Source organism: Gracilinanus agilis, chromosome 5 (assembly GCF_016433145.1).
Source record: "Gracilinanus agilis isolate LMUSP501 chromosome 5, AgileGrace, whole genome shotgun sequence".
NCBI lineage: Eukaryota > Metazoa > Chordata > Mammalia > Didelphimorphia > Didelphidae > Gracilinanus > Gracilinanus agilis.
Genome location: NC_058134.1, coordinates 92,296,505 through 92,312,433, shown reverse-complemented (window position 1 = coordinate 92,312,433; position 15,929 = coordinate 92,296,505). Strand labels below are relative to the sequence as shown.

Below are 15,929 nucleotides of genomic sequence, written 5' to 3'. Positions count from 1 at the left end.
CCATCCAGAGATAATTGATTACTCAGACTCTCCATATGGAACCTAAGTAGTTGAATGTCACTGAAAATGGAAGAATTAAGAAGCAACTTCAAGCTATTTATTCCTCCTTCTATAATACACAGGCTTAGGAAGGTAGGAGGCCTTCTCCCCTAAAAAGCCTGCCTAGTTGCCTGCTGAGGAGTCAGTAGGTCTTTGGCATCATGATGAATCAACGCTATTACCACTGTTGGTTGCTCATCTATAGAATCTCAGAAAATTAGTAGAGGGGGGTGCTAATATTGCATTATTACTAGACACCACACACAGTTCTACAAAGAAATACAATAGCAATGAGGTGCTACCCAATTTCACATCCAGATTCTTCCCATATAATAAGCAATCTGATCTACTCTTTCTGTGAATCATTCAATCCTCAAGTTTGAGAGCGTTTTCAATGCTATCATCTCCTAGCCTCGAAATCACTATCCCTGTAATTGGGTTAGACTAAACAGTCTATAGTCTGTTTCCACTCTTAAGCATACTAAATCCATACACCTAGTAGCTAACTTTCTTTGATCCTAGTTTTAACAAGGAAGCTGTATTATCTTATTCCTCCCAAAGGCCAAGAGGAAGCTACTACATTCTAACAAAATAGGAAATACTAAGGCAAGGTATAGCCTGAGAAATTAAAAGGACAGAAAAATGTGGAAGGTTCTGCCCCTGGTAATCTAAAAAGAAACTTTGTCTCTGTTCAATTTTCAGCTTCTAGGCCACTTCTAAAAAACCAAGATCTTTGAAAAGGCAGAAGGCCAAAGCAGGTAACACAGGTTTCCATTTGTTAGAAATCAAAGCTATCAATAATAGTCATATGAAAAATGCTCCAAATCATTAATTAGAGAAATTAAAATTAAAACAACTCCAAGGTTCTACCTTACACCCATCAAAACAACTTAGTTGACAAAAAAGGAAAATGGCAAATGTTGGAGAGGCTACAGGAAAAAAGCATACCAACAGGCCTAGAGATGGGAGGTCCTGGGTTCAAATCCGGCCTCAGACACTTCCCAGCTGTGTGACCCTGGGCAAGTCACTTGACCCCCATTGCCTACCCTTACCACTCTTCCACCTATAAGTCAATACACAGAAGTTAAGGGTTTAAAAAATTAAAAAAAAAAAAAAAATTAAAAAAAAAGAGCATACCAAATGCACTGTTGGTGCAAGTGTGAATTGTTCCAGTCAATCTGGAAAGAAATTTGCGCCAGACAAGGTGGTACATACCTATAATAGCAGATATGAGGAAGTTAGTGAGACTAGAGATCACCCTGGATTTAGGCATTCTAAACATCAGTAAGGTTTAAGACTTCATTGGTCAGGAGCCCACACTAAGTCCAGGACCAAAATGACAGGACTGGGAGGCCATCATGCTACTCAAAGAGGGACAAAATGTCCCAGGTCTGAAATGGAGACCAAAGGTTCTATGCCAATCAGTAATGGAATCAGATCCAGAAGTGGCTTCTGTATTTCCAACCCTGGATGAGACACAGAAACCTAGTCTCTCTCTCCCTCTGCAACCCCCAAAAAGGCATTGGAACTGAGACACAAATGTCCCCAAACTGTAAATATTCTTTCACAAAGTAACACCACTATTAACTCACGCTTCAAAGAATTTTTAAAATAATACAAAGATGCAAACATACAAAAATGCTTATAACAGGTGTATTTATAATGCTAATAAATTGGAAACTAAAGAGGGCACTCATTAATTGAGGCATGGTTGAAAAAAATTATGGTATGTGGTATATATGCCATAAAACACAACAGAGAACTTCAAAGAAACCCAAGAAGACTTGTATGAAGAAATGCAATTGAGTGAATAATGCCAGAACAATTTATATAACCACCACCTTATATGAACACAGAACTTTGAAATATTTAAAAATTATCTGATCAGCTAGGTGGCACAGAAGAGAAGAGTGATGTACCTGCAGTCAGGAAGGTTCAGACACTTAGCCAAATAACCCTGGGCAAATTATTTAACTTCCCTGTGCCTCAGTTTCCTCAATTATAAAATGAGAATATAGCATCTAATTTGAAGAATTGTTGGGAGAATCAAATATGTTTTACATAAAAAATATAAATCAAAGATTTTTATGTATTAGTACTATATAAATGCTTATTCCTTTCCTTCATTTCTTCCTGATAAATGCAGTGACCAAATACAATTCTTGAAAACCCATGAAAGCAACAATCCATCTCCCTACATTGAAGACTCAAGATGCAGAGTAAGACATAATTTTTTGGACATGGCCAACGTGCAAATTTGTTTTGACTATATATATTGATTACAAAGGTTTTGTTCTTTAAATTTGGGGATAAGGAATACAGCAAAAAGAAAACATGTTTATTAACTGAAAATATTAAAAAATTTAAATTTAAAAATAAAAGTGTTGAATTTGGACCTGATTTGGAATGAAGCTCCCCAGGGCCATGGGCAATTAAATTTCATTCAAACATTTATTAAACATCTATTGCTTACAAAGATAAGTGCTGGGGACACAAAAATAACAACACCATAGACTCTGCTGTCAGGAGCAGAATATGGGCCTCAGTTTCCTTCAGTAAAATGAGAGTTAGGCCAGATCTACTCCAGTTCAAAATCATGCCTGCTCTTTTCTCAGTTTTAGTGCTGGCTCAGTTTTCCTCTTTACAGTATATATACCTTGACCAACCTTCCAGGTTACAAACTTTTTTAAAACTCTCATATAGGGGCAGCTGGGTAGCTCAGTGGAGTGAGAGTCAGGCCTAGAGACGGGAGGTCCTAGGTTCAAACCCGGCCTCAGCCACTTCCCAGCTGTGTGACCCTGGGCAAGTCACTTGACCCCCATTGCCCACCCTTACCAATCTTCCACCTATGAGACAATACACCAAAGTACAAGGGTTTAAAAAAAAAATATATATATATATATAAACTCTCATAAACTTCCATTCCATTCTACCTTAGAATCCCCCTCAAAACTGTAAATACCATGAACCTCACCATCACCTTAAATTATCCCATGCCTTGGATACTCTGAAATGACCCTCTTTGATCATGATGCCCAATGCCATCTCTTCCTGGGACTCACACCACCAAAACAATTATTTGGAATCTTTTATCTTTAATTATGACTCTTATACTTTCTACCTCTCCACTATCCATCACTCCTGCTCTGTTCTCTTTCCTTTTCAACATTAATCTTACTGTTAAATCAATATAAGACACAGTATATACAGTGTCCCAAAAACCTTAATGTAGTTAGTTTTAAGTTTTGATAGAAAATATAAATTTTAAGCTTAAATAGATTAAAACCTCATCAAAGGGGAAACTAGATAATTCAGTAGATAAGAACCAGGCCTGGAGACAGGGGGTCCTGGGTTCAAATCTGTCTTTAGACACTTCCTAGCTGCAATCCTAGGCAAGTCACTTAACCCCAAGAGCCTAGTCTTCTCAGAACCCCTCTTCTGCCTCAGAACCAATATTGAGTCTCAATTCTAAGACAGAAGGTAAAGATTAAAAAAATAATAATAATACACTAAGACTTTTGGGACGTTATATATATTGTTCCCTTGTCCTATGCTATTTATTCCCCAAACCAAATTCACCTTGACCATCTGTCTTTTAAGTCCTGAAAACTATAAAAGGAATTCCTGCAATTGTGCAAAGACTAGATGAACTACAAATTAATTTTTTTTTAAATTCAAAATCAGCCATCACTGCTCTTTGGTAATCTTTGGTCTTGACAGATTAAAAAGCTTATCAAGGAACATAGTTCTCTTTAATGTTCCCAAAATAGTTATTACAAACCTCTTCAGTCTCCAGGTGGCACCCCTTTCCCACTTGCACATGACCTTGCTTCCCATTTAAAGAAAAACTGATATCATCAACGAACTCCTTCTTTTCCACTACTCCAAATCTTAATATCCCACACCATTTTTACTCATCTTCTTATTCTTTGCTCTAGTCTCCGAGAAAGAAGTGGTCTTCCTCTTTGCCAAGGTTAACCATCTACCTTCCACTCTTGCCCTCGACTGTATGTTCTATCATCAATCATTCCCACACTCTCTCAACTTGATTTTCATATCGTCTATCAGTCTATGAATGTGCTCAGGGTGCTCTTACTCTAAAGAAACTTTCCCATAACTTTACTCTGTATCATAATGCACTTGGGAAATCTTTAAAAGTACTCTATAACCTTTTTTAACAGCAGGCAACCAAGATTTGAATTTTCCTGACACCTATCAGATATGTGAACATGGACAAATCTTAAATCTGTATGGGCTTCAATTAACCTCATCTGTAAAAGAGAAATGAGAGTACTTGCATTACCTGTCTCAGAGTATTATTGTGAGTAGTGTGTTTTGCAAAACTTACAAATGCTATAGATAAACAGGATGATCACACTCACTGTCATTTCCATCTCTCACATCTTTGTGGCAGAATGGACTTCTGATCTCACTGCTCCCTAAGTTTATCAATGATCTAATAATTGTTAAAAACTGATCATCTTTCCTCAGTTTTCATCTTCACTGGCTTCTTTGCTGCTTTTGACACTCTTATTCATTACATTCATCCTAAATATTCTCTCCTTTTTTCTCTTCCATGATACCACTCTATTTCCCAAATTTCTCTATCTATTCCTTCTCTATTTCCTTTACTAGATAATTTCCAGGTCCTTAAGAATGGGCATCTCCTGAAAGTTCTGGTCTTGGATCCACTTTGTCTTTTTCAATATACACTCTATAGATGGAAGAGCCAGAAGGGAGAACTTTTTAAAAAATATTTGATAATTATATTTCTTTTTTTTTTTTTAACCCTTGTACTTTGGTGTATTGTCTCATAGGTGGAAGATTGGTAAGGGTGGGCAATGGGGGTCAAGTGACTTGCCCAGGGTCACACAGCTGGGAAGTGGCTGAGGCCGGGTTTGAACCTAGGACCTCCTGTCTCTAGGCCTGACTCTCACTCCACTGAGCTACCCAGCTGCCCCCTAATTATATTTCAATACTCTTGGTTTCTTTTCTAAGTCTATATATTTTATTTTAATAATTTAAAAATACTGCAATTCAAATTGAGAAGTGATCTATCTCTAGGATGGATTCACCAGATTGCCAAAGGGTTCCAGGGTTCCCTGTGCTCTAGATAATCTCATTAGTCTTTAGTCTCCATGAATTCAAATGAAGAAATTCTACAAGTGGCTATGTATTATTTTTACCACTTATTTTTACCAAGGCTCAAGAAAAGGTGCTAGATCTGACTGCCCTCTCACCATCAGGACAACCTTGGGCTAAGCACTTGACTTCCCTGGGTATCAGCTTCCTTATCTATAAAATGAAGGCACTAGATGAAATGACATTATACAGTTACAAGTCCCTTTGTGATCCTAACCATCAAAGTTATCATCAGGACCTACCTGTTGGGCAATTCACCCTGGATGCCACCAAAGATCCAAAACCAAACTTGTCTTCCTTCTTAAGCCTCCTTCTTTCCAAATGTCACTGTTTCTGATGAAATCATTACCATTCTCTCCCATATTACCTGGGCACATAAATTCATATTTCTCCTTCTTTGATCCCCAATATCCTATCAATTGCCATGTTTTTCCAATTCTACATTCACAGTATTTCCTCCTATTCACAATGACACTACATCTTAGTTTTAAGTCCTCATCCCCTTTGACAGGACTATGTTTAAATAGTCCAATTAATTGGCCTACCTATTTCCATTTTCTTCCCTGGCATATCTCTCAAAAAGCTGACACAATAATGTTCCTAAAGTACAATTTTTTATCATCACTTGCCCTGCTCAAAAACCTTCTTAGGATAAAATGCAGTGTCTTCATCTCAACATTTAAGAGCTTCCTCAAGCTACTTCTTCAGTCTTATTTCACACTATTCCATGTAGTTTCCAACCAAACTAAGCAACTAGCTGCCCTCTGTATCTTTAGAAACTTCATCTTCTGCCTTCATGAATTCACTTAAGCTTGCCTGAAATGTTCTCCATCCTTACCTCTACCTTTCTTTCAGAACCCTTATCTTTCCTCAAAGATTGGGCACTACTTCTTGAAGTTTTCCCTGTTCTCCCCATGACGACTGCTCTTTTCTTCCTAAGATTATCTTGCTTTATATATCTGTGTACAAGCTGCAAGCTCCCAGGAGCTAGCACCAGCACTTTTTTACACAATTGGCACGACATTGAATAAATGCATTGAAATTAAAGCAGATACTTATAAATAACTTCAGAACTACAATATTTGCCATTAGGACCGGAATTACTAAAATTTAGTAACTATTCCAGGGAGCTACTTCAAAGTGTCATGATAGCTCAACACAAAAGTAATTCTAATTCAATTTTAAAATGAATTTGTGCCCTAGAGTACATAACAAGCACTGCTGGGGGTTCAGGTGAGAAAAGGGATGATGGAGAATCAGAAAATAAAAGTGTTCTTATTTCTTAGGTGAAGAATCAGTTGGGAATACCAAAACCAAAAAGGTTTGGTAATAAGAGCTTTGACTTCAAGCCAAATTTCAAACTGAAGTTCGATGAATTCATTTAGCATTATTTGATTCCTCTCCTGAAGAGTTTATTATAATTTTCATGGGAAAATACATGCATTTGGATTTTATTCCAAAGAAGTTAAGAAAAATCATACTGAACAAGGCAAAATGATTGAAAATCAAGTTCAAAGACTAAGGTATGATTTGTAAAATTAACTGAAAGGGACCTTGGAGATCATCATGCCCCTACCTCTCATTTTGCTAATGAGAGAAAGGAGACCATGAAAAATAAAGTGATTTACCAAAGGTCAGCCAGTTCAGAGGCAAACAAGCCAGAATTCAAACCTGGGCTTTTCAGTCACCTGATTTAATATGATACCTTTTCCGATACTATACAGACTATGGAATAAGTCACATTGGTTTCAGAGAGCAATATCCCCAGTATACTAGTATTTTGTACATATTAAGTGCTAAGTAAATGTTTTTTTCATTTATTCAGTTCATTCATTAAATCCATTATAGCCCCCTATATTTTTTGTCATCACTGCAAAATAAGCTACATAACAAAAAGAACACTCTTTAAAAAGTCTTAATTGTCTCAGATACAGAATCAAAGAAAAGGAAAAGGCAAACTTATTAATCCAAAATTACATACATACATAAATTTTTTGAAAATAATTGGTCATTAATTGGAATTATTTTAAAAGTTTTGTTTGTCTAAAGTTGAATTTTGGAAGGCAGACAGGCAGCTCAGTGGATTGAGAGCCAGGCCCAGAGACAGGAATTCTTGTATTCAAATCTGGCATCACACTTCCTAGTTGTGTGATCTGGGGCAAGTCACTTAACCCCCACAGTCTGGCCCTTATCATTCTTCTGCCTTAGAATCAATCAATACATAGTACTGATTCTAAAATAGAAGGTAAGGGTTTTTTAAAAAAGATAAAATTTAAAATATCAAAACACCAAAAAACAAGTTTTTCTTAAATAATCTCAACATTTATAAAATATTATCTATTACCAATTATTAATTTAAAAATCCAAACACTTCATTTAATTTCTATTTTGACAATCAAGTTCCAACCTTTAAAACTTTTGCAATAAGCAGATAGAATGTTTTTTGCTAATATACAATAAATTTTCAAATTTCACTAACATTCAAGGAAAAGATCTGCTAATGTCAAAAACTGTCTTTCCTTCACCCCAGAAGACAATTCATGTGTATGCAATAATTGTTTTAAACAAGAGATTTATAAAGCAGAGATTCTAACAAAATACTCTAATGCATAACTAATAAATAGCCAAGTACTATAATACATAACTTTACTTAAATTAAAAATGCAAAGATGCAAAAGTAACAACAAAAACTAAAATGTTTTTTGGAAATGTAAAAGCAAGTATCAGAGTAACAATTTGAAAAATATGAAAGATGCAAATGCAATCAGCTGAATCTAATGAACAATTGAAGAGAACCTTCAAAGATGAAGAAAAGTATTTAGGAATACTTCAGTGCTATATAAAAAAAAAGGATTATACATGGAAGACTCTTACCCCCTTTGGTTCTGGTACAATCAAATGAGTACACTTCTTATTGAGGTTCAGCTGGCAATCCCCCCCATAAAACGTAATCAAAGCCCACAGCGCACTTCGGTCTTCTGATGAAATCTAATAGAAAGTTAAAAATAAAGACTTTCAGAGCTATATAATTGACATTTTTCTTTAGCTATCATGCTTTCTTTTATTTGTTAAAAACACTAAGAAATAATATCTCTTTTAAAATACATCATTTCCTTCTTAGCTAACCTAAAAAGTAAATAGGAAAATGTTTTCTTAACCACTTAATATAATGAAAATATTCTAAAAGGGTTCACTTCAAATGGAACATTTTTTTAAGTTACATAATCATTCAGATTAACTTAAATGAACTACATATTTATGGTTAAATGTTAAGTGACCAAAAAAACCTGTAACCTGCAGCAATAGGCTCTGATAAAAGTACTGATTCAATTTTATTTTGAGAAGTTGACAGAAAAAAAGCAATAAATAATAAGCTGTAAATAAGCCTGATGAACTTGTAGTGTGTATGTCTAAGAAACTATGTTTTATATATTTTAGTCTAGTTATCCTTAATTACCCTGGTTCCCCCAACTCCCTGCTGTTTCAGTTTCTTTCCCTTGGACTTCTAACATGTACCTTACACCAAAAAGCTTCTTTCATTTCTGTTCTCCATAATCATCACTCAGAATTCACTTTTTATACATACTTCCCCCCTCCACAGTCACCCTATCCCATTCACCTTCTCCTATCATATTCACACAACTAATTTTTCTGCCATGTCTTCATATAATAAAAATAAATTTAAGTATAGAATGAGTCCTTCAAATATCTATAAAGAAGTGTGAGAGTTGACAGAGAAAATATTTAAACCACTAGTGAGCTAAATGGAAATGAAGGAATAGAAATGAATATATTTTTCATAAACCTGACTTCAATTTCCAAACTTCTAAAAACATCTGTTTGAAACATAGATGCTCAACTTTCTAAATGAACACATATATGACAACTACAAACAAATACACTTGCATGAACATCTTAAAATCTATGTCTATTTTTAATGGTTAAACATCATCCACTGAGTTTCTCCACATTCTTAAAAACTTGTTTATTTGCTCTGCTTTTTCTTTAATAGCTGCCTCTAAATCTCATTTCTTATGAAAACTTTTTTTACAACTCCTGGTATTCATGGTAGAACCTTTACCGTGCAGCAAGAAATTCTTCTACCCTATCTTTTTATTCTTCTCTTTGCATTACTTCATTTAAATATTAAATAATTACAAAGAAAATACTAATAACAAAACTTAAAAAATGTATTTCATTAAACTTTTAATTAATATTTTCTTATTCAAAGTCATCAAAGAATGTCTTGTACTGTTTTTTAATCATTTTCAAAGATAACCTAAATTCAAAATGGTACATATTATGCTACTACCTGGTACTTTTTACTAAACTAATAAAAATAATCTGCAAATTATGTGATGTATTTATTAATCATTATTGAACTGAATGCCATCATAATTAACTTGCCTTTTAAAAGTATTATCAATACTACAGAATCTTATTATATTATGAAGTCTTGGCCTCAGTGACTAGGTAGTTCTAAAATATTAATATCCTCAATTTACAGATGAGAACACAAAAAGGAAACTCATGGTCATGTCACAAGTTATGATTGGAGCCAGGATTCAAATATACACAGCTATATATAACAGATCATGACTGCAGAAAACAAGTTTGAAAACAAAGTAACTAGCCTACAATTTGGATGTCAGCTTTGCACCCCAAACCAATACTCTATAGGAATTTCTCCTTATCACCTAGGGTACATGAAAGGAATATGAATTCTAGTGAAACTCTTTAAGTAGGATATTACTATTAGCTAGCTACTTAATTCTAGTTGATTAGTTATTAATTTTTAATGATCAGTTATGTGACTAAATCATTTTATCTGTAAGATGAGGAGTTCAATTCAGTTAAATACACACTCATCAAGTCCCTATTCTGTGTATACAAAAGCATTATGTTATTGCTGGGGATACAAAGTCAAATGCAATAGGAAGCTGGTGATACACAATATATTTTCAAATAAGTAAACGCACAATAATTTCAAAAGGGATCAAGCACTAACAGTGGGGTCGGGGAGGTACAGGAGAACCTTTAAATGTTTTTGTACTATAGGTGGCACAAAAGCTGGATCTTAACGGGAACTACAGATTTTAACAGACAGAAATGAACAAGAGGCAGATTGTCCAAAAGCATGGAGAAGGGGCTTGAAACATTATGTTCAGGAAACTAGTAGCTCAGTTTGACTAGAATGTAGTATGTGTAAAGGGAATAATTAAATGCATTAAAGTAGGTAGAATTCAGATGGGAAAGAGCTTTAAATGGCAAATTGAGTTTTTATTTTATCCTAGCAGCAAAAATGAAGTCGCAAGCAGAAGGATGACATGGACAGATCTGTACCTTAGTAATATTTTGGCAGAACTGTGGACTAGAGAGGGAAGATAATAGAGGCCAATTAGGTTATTGAAAATAGTCCAAAAGAGATAAAGAGGGCTCTGACTAGGATAGTGGCCATGAAAAATGCTGTAGGGATAGAATTAATATGACTTGGTAACTAACTTAATTGGGGGATAAAGGGGAAGAAATATATGGTGTTCTTAAAGTCTTAGGGAAGTGTTAAGATTTAATGGTTTTAAATGGCACTAAGACTTTTTGGGACACCTTTTAATAAAGGGTGATTCTATAAAGCTAGGTAGATGGAAGAATGATGGTGTCCTCAATAGAGGAGAGGGAGGGTTAGGAAAAACAATAATGAGATTTACTTTTGGAACTTCCTGTTGGAGATGTTCAGGAGCATTATTAATGTGGAAATTAGGTTTAAGATAAAAAGTTAGGGTTGGATATATGGATTTGGGAATCATCTAGAAGGAGATAAATGAATCATGGGAACTGAAGATCACTCAGAGTATCAGAAAAGAAGAGAATCCATGAGGGGATCCTTAGAGGACATCCACACAATGGGTGGGAAATAGATAATGATCCAGCAAAAGACAACAAAGAGAGGGAAGTCAGATAGGAAGAAAACTAAGAGAGAGAAGTGTCACAAAAGCAAAAAAAATCAAAAAGGCTTACAACTAGAAAAAGGCCATCAGAGAAATTACTGGGGAGCACTCTCAATAACACGGTAGGGTCAGAATCCAGACTGTGAGAGCTGAAAAGAGAGAACAGCAAAAAAGCAGAGAGTATTCAAGTAACATGTGATTCTAAGAGTTTAGCTGTGAGAGAAAGAAGAGACACAAGACAATAGCTTTAAGAGACAGCAAAATCAAGTGAATGTTTTTTAAGGATGGGGAAATCATATTTTTAAGCAGCAAGGAAAGAGGCAGTAGATAAGATGGGACTTACAAGAGAGGGAATAAACTGGCAGAGGATGTTCCCAAAGGAGCCAAGAATCGAAAAGAACAAGGAGAAGTATTGGTCTCAGAAAAAAAAAAAAAAAAGGATTATGATCCCTCAAAGTCTGGAATAAAGCAGTAAGGGACAATGTGAAAAAGCTGTGAAGTAATAATAAGAGTATGGGGAAAGAATACGTGGTCTTTTTCTTTCAGTGAAGTAGTCTGCTAAGAGAGAAATGAGCAAGGAGTTGTTTTAGTTTTTTCTTCAATTTATCAATTTTTTCCTTTATTCCCCAAAGTTCTGCCACTGTTCAAGCCTTCAACTTTTCACATGCATTATCTTTTAGTCTGTCTAAAAGTTAATTTGTCCTCCTTCCTCCTGTTCACCATAAATGCCACCATCAAAATATATTTTACTCCTCTACTCAAAAATCTACAATAATTCTCCCAAAAGTTTTATCAGTTAAAATGAAAATTCCTCAAACTAATTTACAAATGTCTTCTATAATAATCTGCCCACAACCTTACCTGACTACCATCTACTACCTCCCTCTAAGTCAGCATTGCTTATTTCCTTTTTTTCATCTTACTCCCCAGTTCACAATATTCTCCATGTCTTGGCTTTCCTTTTACTAGTCTTTTGTCATGCATATTCTATGTATCACAAATTTTTTAATATATTAGGTTATTCTTTCTAAATCATCCCACAAGGACTCAAAAAGGCTTTTAAAAAATATGTATTTGCCAAAGTGCCTAACTAACATAGTCCAAGACACTGGTAGGCAGTCAAGGAATACTTTTTTGATAGAGATATAAAGACATGGAAGGCAAATTTGTTTTTAATCTTCTAGACCTTATTTAAGGTCCTTATCTAGCCTGTTAATCATCTTAGCACATTTTAGAACACAATACCAGCATATATCAACCCCAGGATAAAGAGAAGGCAGAATTATCTTCAAACTTCCACTGGGGAGCAAAAAACTCTTCCACTGGGACCTCCTCCTCCTCCTCCTCCTCCACTTCCCTGGAAAATCTCAAAAATTTCAGCACAGTGACCCAATTCATATCAACATCCTGGTGGGGGGAGAGGAGAAAAGGAGAAACAGGAACAAACAAAAAAAATCTCTAAGTACTGCCAAACAAATGATGAACTTGTGGTGTATATGTATCTATGTGCTTTTATATTTTTCTCCAATTATCTTTAGTTACCCTAGTTCCCCCAATTCCTTGTTGTTTCAGTTTCTTTCTCCTGAACTTCTAACTTGTACCTTCCACCAAAAAACTTCTTTCATTTCTGTTCTCGATAATCATCATTCAGAGCTCACTTTACACCTACTTCCCTCCATGGCCATTTGATCCCATAACAAGTCTCAGTTACCCATTTAACTTTCCGCAGGCTTTTTACTCTCTCTTTTGGTGAAACTCTACAAATTCTTTTATTCCAGATCAATTTTTAATCTATTGCTTATTCTTCCAATAATCAAAATTCACTGAAAGGAAGGTGATATTTCTCACTCCCTTAGCCCACATGCAAACCATTGACAATAGGTTTACTTTTCTTTTTTTTAAGTACATTCTAATATAAGACAGCTTAATTGCTAGAAATGTAACCACTAGAATTGTTTCCTTGTATATTGGTCCTAGAGTTCTACCCCATAAAAACAACATATTATATAATCAGTTTTTTGCTTCTTCCATAAGATGCCTTTCAAATACTCAAAGACAGCTATAGGTTTCTCCTGGTCTTTTCTTCAAGCTAAAATTTTCCCTCATTCTCTCAATAAATCTCTATGTGACAAGGTTTCTAGATTTTTCATCACCTTGCTCATCTCCTCCTCTAGAAGTACAATCATTTGTCAATTTCTCTTAAAATCTAGTGTCCAGAACTGAACACACTACTCCAGATGAGAGTATAAAATGTAATGTGACCATTACTTTTCTTGATTTTGACATTATATTTCTAGAAAAGTAGCCTAAAATTATAAAGGCTTTTTAAAAACTCATTATTACATAATATACTAACCTAGAACTTATAGCAAACTAAATTTCCTATATCTTTTTCTTATGATCTATTAAGCCAGCCATGTCTGGCATATTTTATAATCTTGTAAATGATTTTTGAAAACAAAGACAAGACTGAAATTTTAGCAGGAATAAATATAAAAATACATTCTTGTCAGTATGGCCCATTCTTACCTATAAAAATCCTTATAAAATCCTTTTCCCTCAGAGCCTGACATAAGAAACACAAAGTAGATTTTCAAACTCTCAGTTTCTTCATGTTAAGCTTTTCATGAGGCTTTTCATTCTAGTCATAATAACCTAACTCTTTGACACAGGCTCCATTAAATATATTTAACATCAATCTCTTCTCCTTTGGACTCTAATAAACTTATGAATCTGGAATTCATACATTAAAAATAATTTAATAGGGCAACTAGGGTGGTTCAAGTGGCTAAGAGAGTCAAGCCTAGAGAGAGGAGGTCCTGGGTTCAAATGTGACCCTAAGCAAGTAAGATAACCCCAACAGACTAGCCCTTACCACTTCTCTACCTTGGAACCAATACTTAATATCAATTCTAAGACAGAAGAGTTAAAAAAAAAAACCTCAATAAATGGAAAGATTGTATGCTAATAAAAATATACCATCTATTTTTAATACAGTATTCTAAGGTTGTCAAAATGGTTACTTTTAAATACCATCATCAGCTGTAGAAATTAAAGTTATATCAACCTCAAAACTAAAAAATTTTTATTCCTATGTCAGACATCCAAAATCTTTTTTTCTTAAGGTTAAAATGCCCCCCAAAATTAATATTGGTTAGGATGGGGGATAAAAGTATACTAGTGAAACTGCAAATCTGTGGAATTAAAAAAATACCGAAAATACACAAGTTCTAAGAAAGAATAATAATACTGGACCCCAAAAATATAAACAGAAACAAAATTATATACACAGATTACAACATAAAAGGGAAAATGCATTAACAAATACAGACAAATGGACAAAGAAAAATGAAGGCAGCATAGAGAGAATAACAAATAAGTATTATAGACATTTTACATTTTGATATAACCCCATGCCCATCCATTTAGAACTGTAAAACACTTTAGAAATCATCTTATTCCAACCTCTTCATTTAAAAGATGAGAAAACCAAAGGCCAGGCAAGATAAATGGCTGCCATAGAAACCTAGATAGGGTTTAAACCCAATTCCTCAACTGTAAAATGAAAATAGTTCATGAAATTTTGTTGCTTAAGCAGATTATTCTTAAAAGAAAATAAAATTGTCCCATTGATAAATGACCCCAAATAACTGGTTATGGGTAGATCAAAGCTATTATCTATATTTTCAAAATTAATGCTCTCAGGAGCTACACGAAGTGGGAGGGCAGGGGGGATTTCGTCTTTTAAAAGAACTTTAGATATTTAGAATAAAATTATCAAATCACACTAATAATAATTAAATCCACTTCTGCCTGTATTTAAGCATCAAATTTATTTCTTTTAACATCGGGCAAAAACAAGAAGCAGAGTACAATTAGCAATATGTTATTATTCTCCTCCGAGGGCTATGTATTATCCTATAATGCAAAGTTTAAATTCGTTTGAGAGTAATTTCAGGATAAGAAACTTGTTACCTCCCCAAATCCAGAAAATGAACTATATGGAGAAGGCACCATGAAGATGCAGAGACCCTACACTGTATCAAGAAGACCCACAATGAACTTTGGGGTGCAGATGATTAAACTGTGGGAAATTGAATGCATTTGTTTTGAATGTATACTCTTCTGTGAAAGGGGACTGCCCCCAATTGGCTTTTTGTCAATGTGCCTATCAATCATTGGATCATTGTTTTGTTTTTTTTTTACTCCCCAAATTACTTTAATTTAAAAGTTGGTTGTTTACAAGATCTATCAGAGACCAGGCTTCCGTGAATCTCAGGGGGGAATGTGTTATAGGAAATCTGAGGATCTTTGAACTACATTTCCCATGAACCCACTGGCTTCCTGTCATTATATGCTGACGTAGACAGGATAAAATTGAGGGGCTGGTGTTCCCAGTCCACTTTCCTTACTATGGCGGCTTGGAGCAGACTATTTGAACAGCCTAAGCTAGCATGGCCATGTGGTTACAAAACCGTAATAATTTAAAAGTTATTACATATTAATTTTATTTTTTACATTAATCAAACCAACTTTTTATGAGCTGCTAATCTATCTAAAAATTAAAGATAAAAAAAAAATCTAAGTTCTACTCTCAATCTTCTATGCTCTTTAAATACCATAGAAAATTTTATTGAGAACAACAAGGTAAAATTTCAAGATTAGGCTTAAAAATTTCCCCAGATTCCAAACAGCTAGCTACAGTCTGAATTGTGTATCACTTTCAAATAATCAATAATAAACATATCTATTCAATTATTTAGGCTAATATGATCCCCTCCTAAAGAAACCTTTCACCCAGCA

The 15,929-nt window shown here is 34.6% G+C and overlaps 1 protein-coding gene across 1 annotated transcript in view; it reads right to left on the bottom strand.

Moving 5' to 3' along the window:
- Window positions 1-15,929, bottom strand: part of PAXIP1 (PAX interacting protein 1) — a 127,996-nt gene that overhangs the window by 64,059 nt on the left and 48,008 nt on the right. Inside the window, exon 6 of the mRNA XM_044678958.1 lies at window positions 8,056-8,169. Coding sequence (XP_044534893.1) covers window positions 8,056-8,169 — 114 coding nt within the window. The remainder of the gene's footprint in view (window positions 1-8,055; window positions 8,170-15,929) is intronic.